We start from the raw sequence: 23588 nt of genomic DNA, 5'->3' as shown, positions 1-23588 counted from the left end.
ATCAGGTAGCTCATGTTGCCCCTAGGGTCTACCGTAATCCTAGCTGCTATAATCTTCTCATGATTTGCTGGAATTGAAACAGTTTCGCTAACTACCACTTGCATTACAGGAACTTCTAGTTGGTCGGGAGTAAATAAAGCCACCTCTTCATCTTTAATACGCAGTACCTGTCCTTCCATGTCAATAACGAATCCGTATAGATTCATGATGTCTATTCCTAATATTACCTCATCGGTGATATCAGCAACAAGAAAGGTCTGTGATGATGCCCAAGTTCCAATCCTTAACTCCAGATCCAACTGTCCATGCACAGGTGAGATGTCGCCGGTTGCTGTTTTGAGTCTGTATGGAATGGGTGTTCTCTTCAGTTTTTCTCTATTTACAATATCTGTGTGAATAATAGATGCCGATGCTCCTGTGTCAACAGTAAGTAAACACTGTCTGTCATTGATACATCCATTGAGCAACAAACTGTCATGGCCTCTACGAAATACGGATACAGGAAATCCCTAGGGGCTACCATTTCCTGTAGAGCTGGCATGTGCCCCTGCCCCTTCATATCAGCTATTGCTCGTTTCCCTGTTGATCTTGTTTTTCTTCCTAATACCCTATATTCTTTCTGGTCTGTAACTGGTATGGTCTGCAACAGCTCTAGTGCAGATCCTCGCAGGGCCAAGACGAGTGCCATAGCCTTTTCTTCATCGTCCCACCCAGTTACTTCAGCAGATGCCTCAAACTGTCGCCTGTAGACAGCCCATGACGATTGGCCATCAAAGGTGGGTGGCTTGAATTTTGAGTGACAGGTTGCGCCTTCCACCTTCACATCTCCAGAATAACTGCTCCATTTCGTAGCAGATGTAGCATCCTTGAGCATCCGACGCCATTCTTTGGTTACCGCTGATATTCGCTGTTCTGTGGTGTGCTCGAGTTGGGCCAGCTGTTGTGCTACTAGTTCTTCATGTTCTGCTACATGTTGCTCTAAACACTGTACTTTGCCTTCCAACTGGTTGATGGTTTCATCAACCTTCTTTTTCATTTCTTCTTGTTTTTTCTTGATGTCCTCTATCTCTTCCTTCATAGCATTCTTCATATCCTCTTGGCAGTTATCAATTTTATTCATTTCTTCCTGGCCACTCTTCATTTCATTCTTCATTTCTTCCTGGCCACTCTTCATTTCATTATTCATTTCTTCCTGGCCACTCTTCATTTCATTCTTCATTTCTTCTTGGCTACTCTTCATCCCGTCCAGCCTATTCTCCATTTTATCCTGATTATTCTTCATCTCCTCCTGGCAGTTATCAATTTTGTTCTTCATTTCTTCCTGGCTACTCTTTATTTCATTCTTCATTTGGAACAAGAATGCCACAACAATCTTAAGGTCGTCGGCAGCCATCTTTATTGTTCACATACACTACAAGACTAACACCACTGTAATTTCCCCTATGAGCTAACCTAAACCCCTACTAAACACTAACACTCAAAACTAACTACAGTTCCTAACACTAATTTTAATACCGACAATCTAAACTCTAATTTAATTTTTTTTAGTCACTATTAACTATTTGCAAATTATTTAATTAGGGCTATCCCACTTCTGACACCAAAAATGTTACGATTTACCGGGTTCTTGAAAGGTAGCCCAATCAAAGACTTTATTACACACACAGTTTTATTTATTGCCACTATTTACATTACTAGCAAATAATCTAAAAATGCCAATTAATCAATTGTACTTAAAAATGTTGCTTCCTCAGTCACTCATTTTTACACACCGCACACCTCGCTGGGCCGTACCTCTGGCGCAACTCTCGCCGCAGCGCCCCTCGTGGTCCTCCGTCACCGCACTCCGCCGCCGCCATCGCACTTCTCCTCCGCCGAGGTCCCACTCGACGCCTCGCTCGGAACTTCGCTCGGAACTCCGCCGCGCCCGCGACACTATCGCCCGGAACTGAACTCTTCGCCCTGGAACCTTCGTCAAGGGACTTCGCCGCTCTATCGCCCGGAAACTCCGCCGCGGGAAAACTCCCGGCTCCACTGAACTCCGACTGACTCCACTCCGAGGCCGTCGTCCTCGTTTTATATATCAGCAGCAATTTACAGAACTCACGAGCGCGGCCGGGGCCAGTCGCGTCATTCCGCGCCGACCCAATGGCAGAAATCTCTCGAAAGATGTGTCGGCGGATCGCGTAACTCCGCAGCTGTCAGGTGTCAGTTACGTGTCAAGGGCAGGGCGCCGCGCGGGGAGTGGTGGGAAGGAGGGGGGAAAGCGACAATCCTTGTATTCTTCCAGGCGCGCGCGGTGCATATCATGTTGCGGCAGTCGCCAGCCAGCTCTGCACCTGCACGTGTCCCGACCTTGATCACGTTAGTAACAATATTTTAAGAAGCTCAGCGACTGTTATGTACTTGTAAAAACTTGCATTTTCCATATTCAGTACAACGTGTCGAGACTTGCAAAGCGCCGCCGCGGTCCGCAACGCTTGTTCAGACGTGCAAAGGGACGATCTAATCTTCACATTTTTTGTCGAGTTTTGGGAATATGGTAGGAACGTAACTGCAGGGGGTCCACCGGAACCAGCTAAATTTTGAAAGTGATCTTTGAGAAAAAAAGTCTGGGAACCTCTGTCTTAGAGACTAGCCCTACTTGTTACCCGCTCACTGGTCCCAGAGGCATCACGGCTTGGCACAGTTGTCATCTGTGATGGCTCAAATGTATGATGGCGATTATGGATGATGATGACGGGCACAGACAAGATTTTATAGTTTTATTTGGTCCAATTTAATTTTTGAAACAGAATGTATCAGTGCCGCTGTTTCCATGCTGCATTTTTTTACGATAAAACAATTAATTTTGTTATAAGAGCATTTGTAGTTTGAAAGTGATTTCTATAAGAGATGCAGGTCAAACATTTTAAATTAATTTTTCTGATCCATGCACTTTAGTACACACTAAGTACTGAAAGAAATGACATTTCTTTAATTTCAAACCTGAATAGATTACTTTTTTTGTTGTTGTTTTAAAATAGGTTTTTATGCTGCTTAATTTCATGTGATAATTTGTATTTTGGTGCAAACTGCTTTTAACTTGCATTTCGGTGTTATACAGTCCAGTACGGTGTATTTACATGGTTTTGGTGTTATTTCAGTTACATTCCAATTCACAGTATAATCTTGAAACAGTTGATGGGTGATGGCAAAGATGCCAGGTAGAGTTGTGGTGAGGCTCTCATGGCAGGGTGATTCAGCAGTAGTTTCTCATTGTCTTTAACAGTACGAAGGCGTAGGGCAGGGAAACACAACAATACAGTCTTGAACTTGGGAAAGAAATTCAAAGAGATCCCAGGACCTTAAATTTAGCCCACCAACCAGGAACACAGACAAATAGATCAAATGGTCGAATATGTGTAAGAGAGAGGTGTGTATAGCTAGGAGAATACCTATTTGTTTAGGTCTTTTCTGTGAAGTAAAGACTTGATAAAAACAAATATGTATTTTTTTCTTGGAATTTTGCAATCCTGAGATTTTTATTCCAATGAAAAATAATCATAACAAATTAAAACTAGTTTTATTTAATGTTTAAACTTTATTTGGGCTTGTACTTAAATAGTGTTGTTTCCTTTCCATGTGTAAAGAAATCAATGAATATTTTAAGTGCAAAACCGAAGCATTTTAACGGTAGCCAAATTTAGCCAACAAAAATGTACCTATCAACCATGCAGTTAGAAACCAATTCACATTTTTCTAATAATGGCACAAATAAATAAAATCACAAATTCTTGTTAAATAGAGCTATATTTGAAATTATAATTATAGTTTTATAAGACATGTTTTGTTCCCTGAGTTATTCCTACTCCCAACTGCGCAGAATTATAGTAACTGCAAAATGTACCAAGGTTTGAATCCGAAAAATAATTGCATATGGAGGTCATGCATCATTTATTATGTTTATTAACATTGAAGGAAGGTACACAAATTATCACAGTACATGTCCAGCAAGGTTACACTTTTACAGATACATACTAACTCCAGCTTAACGATGAATACACACATCCAATGAAAGCATCCCAGGAGTCTAAACGTTTGTGTGTGAACATCCCTTTTCAATCTTGAATTGTGCTTCTTGTTTTCAACTGGGCTCACTCACTTTAGCAGTGGAAATAAATCGTTTCAACAGACACACAAGAACAAAGGCACATGTTCGGTTTCTAGAACAAGCCGTCAGGATTTCCAAAGAACACATACGGAAGCTAACAGCTGGTTCATCCTTCCAAGCGGAAGTGAACTGTGTTTGTTTTTTTCTACAGCCTCCTTCCAGTATTTTTCAGAAATCAGTGTCACTGGCTAAAGGAGCATCCACCTACAACAAACAGGATAGTAATTACGTCGGATCAAGCCATAGCACATTGCGCGTAATGAATGGTACTAATTAATAGTTCATATTTAAACTAACTTTTAATTTGGAAGGGTTGCTTGGGATCTACTTTTTGCTCACTGAGTGAGTTGACAATAGGCCTTTGTGAATACTAGTTTTTTTTTTTTGCAAAGCGAATATAAAATTGAATGTTTAAAATTTTAGTGAAGTCAAATCGAATTGCAAATATTGTTCTTGGCAAAGCTGTATTACACTTATTTTATAAAATATAGAAGTGAAGTGAAAAAAATAATCATTAAATATTTGTAATGTACTCAAACAATTGGGCCCTATATATATCATCATTTAATATAATTGTGAAATAACCATGCTTTATAATCATCATTCATAAAAGCAAACAGAATGCCTTTTAATTATTTTTTAAGTAACCACCTTTATTCAAGCAAAACATACTACATAAAATAAATTTCAGGAGAAAACCTTAGCTTCAAATGTTTTAAAGCTTTGCAACAAATGCGAAGCTTCACATCAGACACGAAGCTTTGCATCACAACCCATGCTTCAAATAAAATGAATAGCAAATTTACTGGCAAAGTCAAATTGTATATTAAAAAGAGTTTAGATTGATTTGCTTGGTTCAAGCTTTGCACAGGCCTAATTGACAGCAGGAAAACAATGGAATAACCTTCGGGACAAAGTCCTCATTTCAATTTTCCACAGCTTACCACAACACTCCAAGCCAATTCATGCACAGGCTAGGATTAATAATAATAATAATAAAATTGAAGAAGTATTTTATTTAACAAGTAAATAAATAATTTTATTTTGGTATATTTTAACAATCCTGTATTCAAAAATCTCTCTTGCTTCCTCAGAATCATGAAATTGACATCTCATCCGAGATGGCATAAAATAATCTGTTTTTTGAGAAGTCAGTGGAAAAGCTGCAAGTAGGTTTCAGATGCTTCCCCCCCTCCCCCCAAACACTATAGAATGCAACAGAGATTTTCAAGTTCTATAGTGCTGAAAGACCCTAAAAAAGTAGTTTCCCAGTTGATACATAAAATAATTCTTGAAGCCCTGACAACTGGAAAAGGGACTAGCTTACAAACCTCAGTGGCATTAACTGAATGACTGTTCTTTCTACTGGAATTAAGAAAATAAATTTTTTTGTGTAAATTTGGAACACAGCTATTGCACTCAGCATCACATTAATCTTTTAAGTTTTTATACAATTAATTTTTTTTTATGTGTTAACATATCTAAATTACAGCTCTCGTAAAGCAAAAGTAATCTTCGAGGTCTCTCTTTCACTAGGACGCTTTCCCAGGCATCGTGGTTTCTGACCACATCATCAACACTGTTCCAGCCACAGAAAAATTTCTTGCCATGTGTCGACCATTCATGAAGAAGGAGCTTCTCGACAAAGTAAGTGTATTTTAGTGTGGTTATCTGTGGGCTGTTATAAGAATATCTTTGAAAACAAACTGTTTATCTCACAGACAATTTATGTACTCATATAAATGTGATCAAATCATTTATACAAGCAATCTATTTTAATGTTTTTTGATTCATTTGTATCATCTACGTGCCCCAATTTGTTTACCAAAAAAATTTTTTTTTCAGAGATTCTAACACCCAACTGATTCTTCATTGACAATGTCCTGGCCAATTTATTTTCCTCTTACAATAATACATATTATACGTAGAATTTAAAAGCTATTACAAGTTTACATGTACTTGCCTTTGTTATTTTTTTTTTTTAATATTAGGCCATCTAATTGATAAATCTGTACCTTACAATGAAATGGCCCTAAGCCGCAGTTGGAAAACTATACAGAAGTAAAATAAACTGCTCTTTCAACGTCACTAAGTTTTCCATCAACCATCATATACGTTTGTGTATCTGAGTTAAAATTTTGATCTTTGGATACACAAAACTAGCTAAACACTTTATAAAAAATTTTGTTGAGTGAGTAAACATATTATTGTTCGATATAAAATGAACTTTAAGTAACAAAAAGATCCACAAAATCTACCTTAGAATCATATGGCTGGAGATAACAAATATTATTTTGTGGTCATCGAAACAGACCTAATGCTGAGCAACATGGCCAAAAAAATAGTAATAGCTGAAACAGTGGATCACACGAGAGTTAAGCTGTTTTCTCCCCTGTTCAATCAATAAATTGGTTGCCGTAGATGTAACAATTTTGCTGTGTTTGATGGTTACAAGTGAAGATCTTTCTTTCACAATTTACCACAATGTTTTATTTAGTTTCTTTAAAATTTTAAAAACAATATTTCAGTAATCACTTTTTGCAGAAAAATAAATCTCGGCGGTTTGCTACCCTGAGACTCAACACTTCTGCCGAACAAAAATTACCAACAAATTTTTTGTTGCAGCTATTTCTTCACTCAACAATGGCGAGCTTTTTCGAGAAAGTCCCGAAGGAAATTTTTCCGCAAGACTACGGTGGTGATGGCGAACCAATGGCAGAGATTTACAGTAAGCAAGCATTTTTTTTTACGTACAGTTCCGTTCTTTTACTGTGTAAGATCAAAATTACGACATGGACACTGCGGTCACAAAATATACGATTTATGAAATCCAAAAAACACAATTTTGGTCCTTCACATTATTGAGATGTCCTTGAAGTTCAGTGAATGAAAGCCAAGTGATGGAAATAATTCAAAGCATAAACATACTTACTTACTAGGAGTGTATACTGCACATGATATCAATGTTGCTGATGTACAGTCCTTCACATCAGCTGCCACACGTGGTGTTTTGAGATTTATGGTCCAATTTTTTTTTCTGGAGATGGTAAACTATACCCAGTATTAAGCGGGGAGGGAGGGTTGGGGGGGGGGGGGGGGGGGTAGAGCTGGGGAAGGGAAGCCGAGACGAAGGAGGGAGAACTCTAGGGAAGTTTTCGAAGAGAGGAGGAGGACGGAAAGGGGTGAGAACTCCGGGGGAACGGAATGTCTTGGATGAGGAGTGAGTGACTCAATTCAGGAGAAGAGTGAGAGGAGAGAAGGGGGTGAATGCTTGCCACCGGGTTTGTGCCCAACTGCAGCAGTTTTTAAATCAACAAGAAAGGGAAAAAATAACTAGTCAGGGAGTCGATGATTATGTGCTGTTTTGTTGGAACTTACAAAAATAGATAATCACTAAATGTTTTGAAATAAAATATTAACTTTAAAACAGTTGTAAACACAGCAATAAAAGGACACAATTACATTTAGATACTAAAACAAAGAAATGCAAATCGCACGCACATCTAGGTATATCTCAACTTTTGCTTATTACTGAGATGTGAATAAAACCAAAATGTAGAACAAGTATATTATTTATTTGCTCTACCAATCAAAATACTTTATGAAACAATAAAATTTAAGGACTCATGACCGAAAATTCAAGCAAATTTCCAGATTTTCCAAGGAAAAGTAAAATTCAAGGGCAAATCCAGCTTTTCAAGGATTCAAGGACATGTAGCCACCATATTGGATCTGTGATCTGCATTAACTTTAATAAGTCTGACACTGAGAATATAGAGAACATATACTCAACTTAGTTTCTTTTTTGAACATAAAGTATACAAATAATTAGAATTGATTTTTGGATACATGCAACTGGTATATTTTTAATTTTCAATTAAAATACTTTCTCTGAAATAATTAACTCAAGAGTCCCGCAGTTTCATAGTCATTTACAATCCTTAGTATTACTCTTTACAACAAAAGTTATATTATTTATAGACTAGTTAATATAAAAAAAAACAACAAATGTGCATTTTTTTGAATCTTAAATTTGTATGGAAAAGTGTACAATTTTTTTTTTTATAAATCCATTCAATCTCAAACCAATGATGAAACTAAAAAATAAAAATTCATAGCTATACAGCTAACATCCAGAAAAAATAATGTCTTCTATGTTGCACATGATTACGTAGGTATGTTGCATAATAACTTGCTACTAAAGGTAAAATTTTATATAATTTGTACCTGCATTTGGGATTTATTGATTTAATATACCTATATCATAGAAGAAGAATATAACATATAAAGTTCATATTTGTAATGACCAACAAAACCAGATATTGAAATTGATTTTTAATTATGTTAATGTTGGTTGTACGAAAAATTAGAAAACATGTCATGCTAGGGAGGTAGTACAAGTTATCCACCATTTCCATACCATTGCATTAGTGGAGTGACCTATGTACATCAGTAATTGCATCTAAGGATATTACAGATATTACAGCACGACTCATTTACTGGAATAAAAAAACCCATCTAATTAAAGACTTAAAACTCCATGTCATATACTTATTCCTCCTAACCAGAATGCATTATAGAAAAAAAGCTACATTTCGGCCTCACGAGTATCCCATGAATGAATGCTTACGTATTTTTTTGCAGTAAACAAAGATGAATAGAATAATTTCTCACCAATCATTTTGTCTTTTTTTTTTTTACTTCATTTCAGAAACAACACTGAAGGATTTAGACGATCATAGAGACTGGTTCCTGAAGGAGCAGTCAATGCGAGTCGACGAGTCAAAGCGACCAGGGCGTGCAAAGAGCGCGGGAGACATCTTCGGAATGGAAGGCTCCTTCAAGAAACTGGACATCGATTGAAGCCACATGCCTCGCCCGAACAAACCATTTGCTGGTCATTAAGAAGCACTTGGAAATGTCCACACTACGCACACTATGTTCTGTAACACAGGGGGGCAAAACGTGACATCATGTAGGGTTATAAATAAGTTCCTAATTGCAACATCTACAAGTCCATCTAGAAAAATTATTACGACTCATGCATGCATTTTTATCTTTTTTTTGTAATAAAATGTCACTATTATATTTAGAAGTAACCTTACATAATCTGCCAAATTAATCGTTGTTTGAAAGCATTTTAGCTAATTTCTGCACACTCTGCATAAAAGCAGTTATTATTAATCTTTAGAGATTATTTAATGTTAAAAGTAGGTATTCATAAGTGGATATATTTATCACCCCTACAGATACTCATTACGCATGTATAACATATGTATATCACCACATGCATATCTACACCAACAATAAATTATGATAGTAACTTTCAACACTACAAATGTGTTTGATCTAAAAATTTATCACAAAGAAGATTTCGACAAATGTAGCACGTAAAATAAAAAAAAAACAAAAACAAAACAAAAAACCATTTTAATTAAAAATTATAAAATTTCATAATGAAAAAAAAAAAATCTTTCTAGGTTTGTTTTTAACACATTTTTTTGCACCAAATGATGAGAGCGTATAGCCAATTACTTTTAAATTTTTACAATACGATATTGGGGCTGTGACATATCGATCCTATTTCCTCCAACAGATTCATACATGAAAGCCTTGCTATCATTACATCTCCATACAAAATCAGTTACATCCAAAGATTATGTGTGTCTCTGTACTATCTTCATTACAACTATATTTGTAATAGTGAACACGTAAAAGTTTTCAAAATAGTTTTTTTTTTTACTTTAGTCATTAAAAAAAATAATGATGCCACACTCATTTTTATGTACCAATATGTAATTTGTGGAGCTCAAATAAGTAAATATTGCATCATTCACATTTTATTTAAATGCAACTCCTAAATTGTACCTCATTCATGACTGTTTTTCAGATAGTAGTGACTACATAGTTTATTACGTATACAGTACAACCCTGTTATAACATTCTCCAAGGGACCAACATAAAAAAATGTTATAAGCAGGAAAATGTTATAAGCAGGAAATCATCTTCACTTTGTAAAAATTACACGTGGATTGATTAAATTAAAAAGTATAGGTAAAACAACACAAAATACAGGAGTATTACACTAAGTACAGCAATAGAGTGGAAAATTGGTTAATTTTATTTATAGATAATACCTAATAATATGCTAAAGAAAAAAAAAATGTTTTGTACGATACAGTTCAGAGTCGAAACAGAAATATTCAACTCTTTTGCAATCACAACACACGTTTTGTTGGGGTTCCTGTCCACTTGGTTAATAAACTGAATTTTTTCAGCTACAGAATATATTTTCGCTTATATTTATCGGCCATCATAACCGTACAAAAACCTGAATAAAATTTCAATACGGCGTATTTTAATTAAATATGACCGTGACTACAATAAGTAAAAAAAAAAAAAATAATTACGGTAAAGGCAACGAGCATTACTCCTACGGAAAGAGTGGTAACTTCCATGTTAAATGCGTGTCACAATAAGCAGACTGCTATGGAGCGACCGCAGCGATACCATGTGTGTCGTGGCAAAACCTGAACTAACAAGCGTGCGGCGCATGCTCATTAGGAGCCCTTTTTTTTAGCTGCCACGTGCTTGCTTTTCCCGCCATACAGAAAATTAACGATTTGTTTGTAAACAAAGATGCAGAGAAGCAAAACATTCTTCACAAAGGATGTTACTTTTTATTATTTTCGAAACTAAATTGGTCAATTACTTTGATATTATCTTATAAAACACTTTTAATTAATTTTCTCGGCAAATAATTATGTACTATATCTAAACAGGCGTAACTCGGACCTATTGCATCTCTGCATGTTTAGTTCTAAAAGTTACACTCGTTAAATACTTAACCTTCTTTAAGCTTTCAGTTGCAAAGAAAGGCTAATATTCTTGTTAAGGTGCCTGATATTATCTGGCTTGTACCATATGAAACCCCGACATGTCATGTTAACCATAATAAATATATTGCCAGAATGGAATCACTTTCGTGAGCATTTTGTTTGGTTTAAGTTACCATGCGCATGCATAAAACGTACCTATATTTTAAAAACATACAGGCCTCTAACCCAGGCGTGAATACATTTAATTACACTTTTGACACATAGGTCAGGAAGGTTCTGTTATGAAATGAATCTAGTTATCATGTTCGTTACTAAAGTTTTTTTTCTCCTGTAGGCCTGACTAAATCCTACTTTGTTACCATTAAAACCAATTTTATCACAACTGGGTTTACAGTTTCAACCCCCCCCCCCCCCCCCCTTCAGTAGTTTTATACACAGTTAAACATTAATAACATATCACCTCAAAATGATGAATTACATGGTACACAAATAGGCCAAAATTGCATTTTGTAATAGATTCTCACTTATAGAATGGGCCTTAAATGTTGGCCAGCGCATACAGCTGGCTTCGCAAGGTGGGAGGGAGAGTTTCACCACAAACTATGTGGCGTTCCTACAGACCATGACGTCCTTCTGCACACTGCAAGCCCGACCAAACCCCTGCTTGGCAGGTCCTCACAAGGCAGCAGTAGCTAGGTAGGTAAACTATCTTTCAGGCGGAGAAGCAGTGTAGTCATACAGACTATACATTAACATATTGAGAAGCGAGAACATGTTTATACTTTACAAACTACTCAGTGAAATTGTGCTGTTGCACTGCATTGCCAGTCGCCACTTCTCAGAATATTTATTTGCAGAATAAGAAGCATGTTGAAGGTTGGGATATAATGTAGGCTAACAGTGACACATAATCAACACTGTTAATATTTGTTGAACAATTCAGGTTTTTAATCAGAATATAGAAAACTAAAGCTGAATAATTAATATAGCAGTTTTTGCCTAAGTCATGAGCATACATTTAGCCAGACGGATCAATAATTCTGTGTACTCTGTTTTGCAAAAATCTGGCTTCTGGGAGCCATAGTAGATCAAGCTGTCAAAACGACTGTCCAAAAGTTGGCAAAAACAGTTAACCATGATCACTCTGATGTTTGATATGAAACCTATTTCAATGAATGAATTAATGAATGTCTCATTTATGTGCCATACTTTCTGAAAAAAGGAAAGGGGAAATTGAATTTGCTGTAAATAAAAAATGTATCTTCAGACATGTTATACCAATATATTTAAATATCATTCAAGATCAAAAATTAAAAGGTTCACTGTTCACAAGACACAAAACCTAAACCCATGTTTACTGGTGCCAATAAAATGTGCAATTATAGTTGTCGTGTTTTCCTATATTTACAAAATTAATGTTAAAATTATATTTCAACAATCAAAAACAAAACTGTTACAACAAACTCATGCTGTATAATAGTGTAAATATGTACCAAGGTAATTTTTCCAGTTGTTAGGGTTCCACTCATTCATTTTTGTGGTGCTGTAGTGCCATAACTGTCACAGGGTATACTGAAAGCTCCAAAGTCAGGGTATGACCTACTTGGGCCAGATTATTTTCAAATGCAGAATATATTTCATGCAAAGGTAACCTGAATAGGCTATTTATATGTATTACTAGTTTACCTGAGTCAAACAACATAATTTACTCTACTAATTAGTTTATTACATCCGCCAGATCATTTCAGAGTACAATTCTTTACAAATATATTAGACAAGTGAATTTCATAAATTAAATATCATGATGAGCAAAAAATCAACCAATATATGAAGAAATATTTACACTCTTCAGCGGCAAGAAGAAGTTTTTATTTTATTTATTTATTGTTTTAAAATGTCCAAGTCGACTTCAAACATATACAATTATATTGTACATGTAGTATGTATAGGACTCGTCAAGAATATTAAACATTATGAATACACATTTAAGTACAATCATATAAACATAAACAAAAATAATAGTAAAAAAACATAATGTACATCATAAAATAATAATAATAATAATTCATTTTTAGCATAGTTTTGCTTCCATAAAATCATTAATAGAATAAAAACTGAATTCCAAAAGAAATCTTTCAGTTTATTTTAAATACACAAAGTTGGTTTTCTGATTTAAAATGTGGTGGAAGTTTATCATAAAAAAACATATAGCAGAGTATCTCGAACTATTAGCAAAACATTTTGTACCTACGATGTTGTAATATATGAAAATTATTCTTTGCTCTAGTCAAATAATTATGTAAATTGAAATTATGCAGTTCATTCAATTGTAAATGAGCAAATATAAGTAATTCATAAATGTATAACGATGGTAATGTTAAGACACCTAAGCTTTTGAAAAGTTGTCTGTATGAGGTACGATAATTTATATGCATTATTATACGCACAAATATTTTCTGTATTTGAACAATTTTAGATGAGTCCGTGGAATTACCCAAAAATATTACTCCATATCGTGAGGTTCAACATAACCAAAGTAAATAATCTTTAAAGCATTTAGATTAGTCCGTTTTGAAAATGTTCTCATAGCAAATAATATTGAGCTCATTTTTTTAGTTAAATGAGCAATATGAGATTTCCAATTAGGGTTCTTCTCAATATATTTACCTAGTATTTTGGTTGAATTTGATTGAGATATATTATAACAACCATTAATCGATACAGTTGGGTCTTGCAAATTGTATAAGTTATTAAGTTTAAAATGCAGCCACGTTGTTTTTGTGTTATTAAGAATTAATTCATTAGCCTTAAACCAATCTATGATGTCCCTAGTTAAAATTTTAATATTTGCAATTAAACTTAAAGGGTTATCTCCATGTATATATATATTAGTGTCATCAGCATATAATACAATTTTCCCACTCTTAACATTTTTAGGCAAATCGTTAACGTATATAAGAAAAAGCAAAGGTCCTAGTACAGAACCCTGAGGAACACCAACAGATATGTTTTGCCTATCTGAATGAACATTATATTTTATGTTGGTTAAGGGATCTATATGTTGTACTACGACTACTTGTAAATGCTGAGACAAGTGAGATGTTAACCAATTAAGCACTGTATCTCTAACACCATATGTGCTTAACTTCTTAATTAATATTTTATGGTTAACACTATCACAAGCCTTACTTAGGTCACAAAATAGCCCAACAGGATGATTCGTTCTGTGTAGGTACATAGTTATAATGCTGATAAATTCATAAAGTGCAGTTATCGTCGATTTACAACGCCTGAATCCATGTTGACTGCCCACTAAAATTTTATTTTTCTCAAAAAATGACATTAATCTATTAAAAATTAATAATTCTAATATTTTTGAGAATGAGGACAGAAGAGATATTGGCCTATAATTCTGACAGGCGTCACGAGGACCTTTTTTATGCAAGGGAATAACATTTGAACACTTCCATAAGGTAGGAAAATAACCTTGCATAAAAGATTCATTATAAACATATAACAATGGGTCAACTATATAATCAATACAAGTCTTTAATAATAAAATCAGGTACAGCATCTAAACCTGATGAACGTTTACCTTTTGATTTATGAACTACTGACAATAACTCCATTTTAGTTACAGGAGATATGAAAATAGAAGACGATGTATAGGTTGTGCTAGAAATGGAGGCTGTATTGTACACATTTTAATAATCTGATGAACACGGAGTTGGTTATGCACTATTTTATAAAAATATTCACTTAACTCATTAGAAAAAAATCTTTGCTCTTCTGGTTTTGAACGACAGCATCATACTGCACATTTTCGCTCATTGGCATATCGTCCAGACATTTTTATCTTTTCACGTTTTCTTGCTAACCAAATATTTTAAAATGATTTCTAATTTACCAGCTGCAAGTTGTTGTTTACCACTAAACACAACATGGCGCCAGAAAGTCAACCCTTGCGAGTCAAATAAATATCCTACGTTTTTTAGCGGAGTATTTTCAAAGCAAATTATTTTTATTATAATATTGAATAATTTTAAAAATTGATGTAGAAACTTCGTTACAAGTACAAGTAGCTATGCTATACTTGTTGAAGTCTTTAGTGTGATTGTGTGATATAGCATTTAGCGCGGCCACCTGTATCATGGCGAATGACGAACTAACAAAAAAAAGGGTCCATCATAAAAAAAAAGCCTGTGCAACAATTTCCTATTCCAGTTTCCTCCCCATGGGTAAAGGTTAGACTTGTGTGGACAGCCTAAGTTTCACCCCCATAGATCGACATGCCCTTCGGGCTGGTTCGTACATGTTCGGTTTTTTTTTTTTTTTTTATCTGTACGTTCAAAACAAACATTGCAATATTGATCAAAAAATTGTTGACTAATGTTATTTTATATTTTTTTAAGAGTAAAACACATGTACACAAATATTTCCTTGTTACTAATTATGAGATTTTCAGGTAAGTTATTGAGCTATTTCTGTTTGATTTGTTAGGAGATTAGTTTTGTCCGTTTACAAGTTAACATTGCTTGTGTTATTCTTGGCAAGTAATCATTTCTTATATAAATTTTTGTACACTATAGGCTTATCTTTTTAAATTTTAGGTAGCACAACGTATAAAATCATAAGAAATGTTTTCTGGTGGTCTGTAGCAGTTAACCGCATTTAAGTAAAAATATTTTAAAATAATTGTTACCAGAGCTGAATTACATTGAGGTGAGTGCACTTAATATAATTTGGGGTATTGCAGGAAAAATTATAAATTCCTAAAGTGTTTTTTACTTCCTGACATGTTTAAAATTATTATTCTCTATGAGGGTTGTTTGATACTGCAAGTAGTTTATCATGTTTAACATGTGGATAGGTTAGGATTATTTATTACAAATCTGTAATATTGAGATACTGCCCATGGGTTAGCTGGATTAAAAATACAGTGAAATTTGTTAGGTTAGTAACATTATACGTACAGTGATTCTAAGTACAGTGGAATTTACATTTGGTTAGCTTGGGATAGCACCAATTAAAAATTCTGTAAAATCAATTGAACGGTTGGATGTTACTAACCGAATCTAACCAACCAATATACATTTTACAGTGATTTTTTAGGTTATTATCTCACGTTGCTGCTTTTTGTATGCAAAATAAACTTTGGACACTTTTTTTTTAACTTTAAATATGTACCTGTATTTACTCTGAAAAAAGTTTTTTCTAAATTCAGACTGGTTTTTGAGAAATCACTGTTTATAGGTTACATTACATTACCTGTGCAGTAAAGGGCCTGTCACCATGTTGTTCTTTAATTGAGTTGCAGATCTTGTTGTTTTTCATACACAAATTGTCTATTTTTTTTATTTGGATATTGCAATGCAGTAACGTAAATTAACACATTAAAAAAGTTATGTGACTCCTTATTGTGCATTCCAAACCCAAAGCATCAGTCCTTGAGAGCGATATATTTTAGCAGTTTATAGGTGCAAAATTCTGATTTTTTACGTGAGACAACACATAACCTGACATATAAAATAAATTTTCATTTTGTAACAAATGATTCCTTTTATACGTCAGGTTATGTGCTATTGCAGGTAACTAATCTGCGCTTTGCGCCTCCATACTGCTATAAAAAATCCCTGTCAAGGGTTGGCGTTTTGGTTTGGATACACATTAGAGACTCGTAACTTTTTTTAAAACTATTATTTACGTTTCATTAGGTTATAATATTCAAATAAAAAATATATACTTTCTTATATATATGGAAAACCACAGGATCTGCTATGCAATTAGAGGGGAAAATGGTAACAGCTGCTTCACTGCATAAGCTATCTAGCGTGACCTGCAAAATGTGATTTCTTGAAAACCAGTAGGAATTAAGAAAAGCTGTTTACAGTTTTAATAGAGGAAGGTTTTTAGTGTCTGAAACAGTATTTTCAAAATTTTATAATTTAATTTATGGATAAGCAGCAACAAAAGAAAATTACTTTTTTAAAATTTAGCTAACCAACCATTCACATGATTTTACAAATTTTGTATTGTTTATACTTACCTAATTTAACATTAAACTACTGTTAAACAATTTATTTCAATTTTTTAAAAATATATTTGGGAATTAGCGCAGTATAATCGAAGACGTTTACTGTATTGATGATTGATTTACTTTATTGATGCACAACGAAGTTGTATAATTGTTGGATTGGTTAAGCAAATTCAAGCATCAAGGGTACTGATCAATGGTTTTTAACATTATATTTTCTTAATGAATCCATTGGTTAAACGTTAAAACACTGGAATGGCTAAATTTCCATCGACTGCTTATGTTTTTTTCCGCATGCTCACTTGAAAACAATTACAGGGTTATACTGTAGTTCACAGTTGCAATACTTGGTTAGGTTAGTTACATAAGTGCTGTTAAATCATGAAAATGGTTAGGGAAAGGTAACTTCTTCATAACTACTGTAAAATGGTGTAAGCAATTATTCTTTAGGTAAGTTTACCTAGACTTTAAAAATAATTTATTTGGCGAAGTACATAGTACTAAGAATTACTATTTATCAAATTTGGTTTGTGTGGAAAAGTTGTTACTCTAGGAAATTTCTGAATCCATCTTTGTAGGAATATAAACTAATATTATTAGAAACAAAAAAAGAACAATGTGTGGTATATTTTAATTTTCTAACACCCTCTGAACTCTGCAGTTATGCGATTACCGATAATAATTGTAAATCATTGCAATATACATCCGACACATTTTGTAGTGATTTCACAACTGTACTATGAAGTAATGCCATCGACTGCTGCAAAATAACATGCTGACATCTATTCTTGTGTAGGCATTTTGTTGATACGACTAAAATATGAACATATAGGATATATATAGAATCTTACAAATTTTGGTAACCTACCTACTAATACTCTCCCCGAAGACTTTGGTTAGATACTTAAAAAAAAAAAAAAAAAATTAACTGCTTATGTGACATGCATTACGTGAAATTAATTCAACTTGTAAACATTTTGCTTGAGTCAAAGCCTAGATTTGCTTAAGCTAATAACAAGCAATTACATCACTTGAGGCCCTGAGAAACAAACTTCTAAAATTGTGTAGTTACTTGGATTGTTAAATACCTAGTTTTTCTGCAATAATGGGCACAAGAGCAATAGAATTATGTTTTTCATATAATTTTTTTTCACATAAATGAGTTTTTGTCAAAAAGTATTTGGAAAAAATATCTATTTGAAAGGACAAAGAAAAATGTTAATTGTAGTACATAAATGAGAATTTACCAAAATATTTAATGTATCAAATTTCTAACTAAAATGGTTTTGAAATTAATTTATCATTCTGGTATGCATAACTTTTTTCTTTGATACATTTATTTATCAGTTTCATTTCTCTTTAGTACAATATAAATCATTTAACTTTGATTTCTTTTTTGTTTCAGGCTTGTGGAGAACAGCTTTTTTTTATCTACTCTTTGGCTGGCCAATGTAAATAAGCAATGATTTTGTGAATGCAGCGAGAGAGTTTTTTTGATGTATTTTAAAATCACTGATAATATTTATTGATGTATTTTAAAATCACTGATAATATTTATTGATGTATTTTAAAATCACTGATAATATTTGTTTTGTGGCTGGAAGATGGTAACCATGGTGACTTGTGAATTTTTATGAAGATTAATAAAAAGCAGTAAAAATTATTAATGGTTGTCAGAAGGAATTTTTTTTTCAATAATCAATCAAACATCTACACTCTACAGTAACAATTTTCCTTAACTCAAATAATATTTCAATACATATCTTATAAAGTATTCATATATGTACAATACAGACCAATTTTGAGCTAGTCTGATATCAGTATATTAGCAGTGTTGTTAAGTAACGAATTACAAGTAATCGGATTACTTGTAACGATTACTTTTCAAGTAATTTATACTTGTAACGAATTACATTTAAAAAATGTAATTCGTACCTGTAATCGGAATACATAACATTAATTGTAATCGATACATTAAGGTAATCGATACTTTATATTTATTTGCCGTTACTTTTATTTTCGGAACGTATAATGAATACAATTAAGAACAAGATTATCATACACTTTTGTATTAGTAAAGTTTATAATTTTACACTTGTAGTGCTACGATCGTATGCACAACATCTATTATCAAAAATGAAGATCCGTAGTGACTTGCAGTGTCTCCAACATTACCCTATCCTAAAATCTGCATTTTTTAAATTTAACACATCGCTACCGTCAAGTGCTCCCGTTGAGCGTCTTTTTAGTGTTGGTAAAGATGTTTTTGCCATCAAGAGAGGGAATCTATATGATGAGAACTTTAAAATGCAATTGTTTTGTAAGGTCAATTCCAAAATTTAAAGAATGTTACTTTTATTACAGGTAGCTACTTGTATGAAGTCTTTTGATGTTATTCAAGCAAGTTTGTCCTCAAATATTATTCATTTAATTAGAGATAATAAATTTAATCATTACATGAAACCATTTTTTTAACAAAACATATATGTATGTATGTTTATTAATGTAACAAAGTGTAAAAAAATTGTATCGTAGGTCAGTTTTAAAATGGTAGCGGAAAGTAATTGTAATTGTAATTTTACTGATTACTTCTATATAAAGTAATTTTTACTAGTAATTAGTTACATTATCACCACAGTAATTGTAATTGAGCCCAATTACTTTTTCCGAGTACTTTTAACAACACTGTATATTAGTTATTATGAACATATACTATCAGAACTACCATTTGCATATAGTGCACATATATACATAACACTAGCCAACAACCATTAAAAAAAAAACACTACTATATACACTTACATAAAAAACAAACAAATCATAGACAAGTACAGATTACGTATTCACTATTATATTCTAGAGCCAATTCCAATAAGTGTATTATCAATAAAAGAAAATAATTTTTTTTAAATAACAATATTTCAATATGAAGGAAAATCTGTATTCTGAAGTTCTTGTATATGTTTGGTATCAATCAATGTAAATTAATCAATCTTTGATAAAAAAAAATCCGAAAATAATTAATAAATTAAAAAAAATTATTGCCTACCAGCTCTGGGTTTTGCATGAAGGTTCAACTTCTCTGACTTCTGAGATTACAGACAAGATTTTAATTAATAATACTATTGGCTTCATTACTAGATTATCTTTCAACCTATAATTTTTTATTTGAATCAGTTCATTGAACTGAAATATTTGCAGCAATTTCTTTAAATGTTTATGAACTTGGATTATTTAAAATACAATTGTAGGTAGGCTTACTAGACCTTTAATGCCATAAGATTGTAATCACATAGGCCTAATTTCACATTTACAACTTAAGTCTTGGAGCTGATTTACATTAATATTTGTGCTAGACTTTGTAATTCTTAAAATTTTATTTTCTGCAATGTTCCAAAGAGCATTGCTCTATTTTGGAACAAAACAATTTAATCTGACAGTTTGTTACAACACTATTCTTCATAAAACAATACACGTTAGCCTGTATAATATGAATTAGATCTAACATAAGAACTACAAACTGCACATTTGCACTTAAAATATTCATCAAACAGTTAGGGAAAGAGATTAAACATAACATTTAACTCTTAAATCGTCATACTTCATTTTAGTTATCACACTTATGCCTGTATGTGAACGGGATCAGAAATTAGCACTGCAAATGCACTTTTAACACTAATAATTTATTATATCAAACACAAATGATATCAGTAACATCATACTTCATTTTTGGTGTTACAGTAAGCTTCCATAAATGTTTCTTTTTCTCAGAACATACATCAGAAAACTTTTCTTGAATTTAAAAATTACAATAAATTTTTAAATACCTAATGATTTGTTAGATAGCAAACCTTCAAAATATGATTTACTTCCAATTTTTGGATTAACGGCATTGAAGTTTTGTATTGTTTGCCATGGAAAACAATGGAAATAAATAAACAAATAAATAATTAAAAATATAAAGACACAACTGAATCAGCTGTAGTTGAACATACAGAACCAGCGAGGAGAATAAAAATATAATAAAATATAATATGTTATTATGTTCACTAAAGGTATGCAATGGATGGAGGATGCCCTACATTAATAATAATTAGTAACAGAGAACAAAGCAAATTTGTAGAGAAGAGACTTTTAACAGTAGTAGAATAATAAAATTCCGAAAAGGGCTGTTTCAAAAATTGCAAACATTCCTACACATAAGAAGCCCTTAATCTCAAAGACTTCATTCAGTACACTGGTCATTACCTGCTGCTCACGATCTGTAAAGGTAAGGTAATTAAATTAATGGTGGAAAAGGTAATAAGCATTAGGTTTGTGGTCTTATAAATGTGGTCATTAGAGGCAAACATTAGGTCTCTGTGTTTAAGTGCTCTGGGTTTGATTCTCAGCAGGGTCATTAATGGATCTTTTGATAGTGGGGAACATAGCAAACATTGCAGTGGTTAGTTGGTTTTCTCAGAGTTCTTACGTTACTTCACCCACCCATTCTGTCATATCATTAGCATTTTATAGCCCTTCATTTTTTTGTAATGATCTAGAGGTCACCAAGCTGAAAGCTAAATTAATTTATTTCATTGACAGATATAAGGGTTGAGGATTTGAAGCAAGCAAGATAAACATTTTAATGTTGCTTGCTTCGTCTTCTACAGAAAATTGAATCTAATATTTTGAATTGCTCCTGTGCTGCACTACTTCTGACTGAGAACGAGTAACCTGCACTTTTTAAGGCATCAAAGAAATTGTTATAACCGATTTCACTGTCTACATATCCCGGAATAGTGTTATCTTTATCACTTTTGGTACAATTTTGCAATTTATCTCTTGCTAGATCAAAAAACGATATCATTGTTCACGTTCAAAAGCTGTAGCTATAGCCCGCGCTTTTCTACTACCGAAGTTACCCGATCGAGCGACGTACTTCGGAACTGTTCGTGCATGTCGATCTATGGGGGTGAAACTTAGGGCCCTGGCACACGAGCGTCTCGGTCGCGCGACTGAGACGCGCGACTGCAGTCGAGCGTCCAAGCGACCGAGTAGAGCGACTCAGCCGCGCGACCGAGACGCTCGTGTGCCAGGTTCACGCGACACACTCTTCACTGTGAATATGGACACCGACGAAGAAACAGTTCTTGGCATTGTCCTAAGGCGTCGTTGCCGTCGGCGCCGGCGTCGTCGCAGGCAACGTGTACTATGGATGCACCCAATAACTGCAGACCGCTTAGCAAGGGGCCAGTTTTATACGATTATGAGTGAGCTAAAAGAAGACAATTCGAAATATTTTAACTATTTCAGAATGTCTCGGAGTACTTTCTCGGATCTTCTGGATGTACTGAAAATTCACATTGAAAAAGTTGACACAAGTATGAGAAGAAGTATCCCTGCTGAAGAGAGACTTGCAATTACATTAAGGTGGGTACACTTGTATAAGCAGACAAATAGTTCATTTCATAGTTGTACAAGGAACACAGGAGTGAAATGTGTTTGGCTACGGCTGAAATTATAATTTAATTAGACAGTTACATGTATTTTAAGGGTATAGTTGAAGCATTTATTATCATATTATTAAAAAAAAACATTTTCTGAACATACCCCAAATAAGTAACATTTATTATTACGTGACACGATATTGTCTCAAAGATCCAACACATAAATGTTTATCGTTTTGCACACGAAAATAAATTCTTTCATAAATTTAGAAGAAAATTGTTAGATAACATATTTATTTGTTATTCACTGAAACTGCTCTTTCCATGAAGGTCACATGTCTTATAATTTATTAGGTATCAGTTAAAATAGTCTTCACAAATACTTGACGTATCAGACTGGAGAGATACTGATGAGGAAGCTGCTGGTGACATTGGTGATAAGGCGTGGCATTGCAGCGGCTGCTGGGGTTGACTCATTAACTGCGATGTTTCTGAAGTTGAATGAGACCCGTAGTTGTAAGACTGACTGATGGTGGGTGTAAATTGTTGGTTGCGTACTCCAGAGGTACTTGTATTACTACTAGGGTATGGAAGCGAAACAAATGATGGGCCTGTGATCACTGATGGAGAAGAATGAGGGTAGACAGAAGTCTGAGAAGGACATCGATGACCAGAAATTGACACCTGATTGTACCTTCTTAAGGTGTTTAAAAAGTCGCTTTGAACTTCAAGTTTCATATCGTCTGGCAGACGTTTGAAGTACGGCAAAAGACTCAACAAGAAATGCCTGTCACTGTCTTCTTCTTCTCTACCTGCATGTCGTTTTTCCATATTTCTTCTAAGCGACTGAAGTAGCTCAAGTTCTTCTGTTTCTGGTGACGGTTTTTTTCTTTTAAGAGAAGTAGGTGCCGTAGATGTAGCTGCTGCGGGTGTGGCTTGCGTGTGCAAGTCTGGAGATTCTTCTGTTGTAGGTTTGGTGTCGCATACTGGCAATAGGAAAGTTAACTGCTGGAAATATATATATTGTTTCCTGCCATCTGCTGCAGAACCTGATTTACAATTCCTCTGTTTAGCCAGTTCTCTTCTGAAACAGTCACGTAGATTCTTCCATTTCCGTTGCAGATCTGCAGCTG

At 33.9% G+C, this 23588-nt stretch overlaps 2 protein-coding genes across 4 annotated transcripts in view; one reads left to right on the top strand and one right to left on the bottom strand.

Annotated features, from left to right (window-relative positions):
• Window positions 1-13028, top strand: part of LOC134540884 (alpha-tocopherol transfer protein-like) — a 52455-nt gene extending 39427 nt beyond the window's left edge. The window contains exons 5-7 of the mRNA XM_063383912.1: window positions 5690-5800; window positions 6779-6881; window positions 8865-13028. Of these exons, the coding sequence (XP_063239982.1) occupies window positions 5690-5800; window positions 6779-6881; window positions 8865-9016 (366 nt within the window). The 3' untranslated portion in view covers window positions 9017-13028. The remainder of the gene's footprint in view (window positions 1-5689; window positions 5801-6778; window positions 6882-8864) is intronic.
• LOC134540883 (F-box/WD repeat-containing protein 2-like) overlaps window positions 1029-23588 on the bottom strand; it is a 44489-nt gene continuing 21929 nt past the window's right edge. For 2 of the 3 annotated variants that reach the window (XR_010076527.1, XR_010076529.1), the window contains exon 9: window positions 22605-23585. The gene's annotated coding sequence lies outside the window, so the exon portion shown is untranslated. Of the gene's footprint in view, window positions 4358-22604; window positions 23586-23588 lie in introns of those variants that run through there. The other variant, XR_010076528.1, reaches the window with a different exon arrangement.

Source organism: Bacillus rossius, chromosome 17 (assembly GCF_032445375.1).
Source record: "Bacillus rossius redtenbacheri isolate Brsri chromosome 17, Brsri_v3, whole genome shotgun sequence".
NCBI lineage: Eukaryota > Metazoa > Arthropoda > Insecta > Phasmatodea > Bacillidae > Bacillus > Bacillus rossius.
This window is presented reverse-complemented; position numbering and strand designations above follow the sequence as displayed.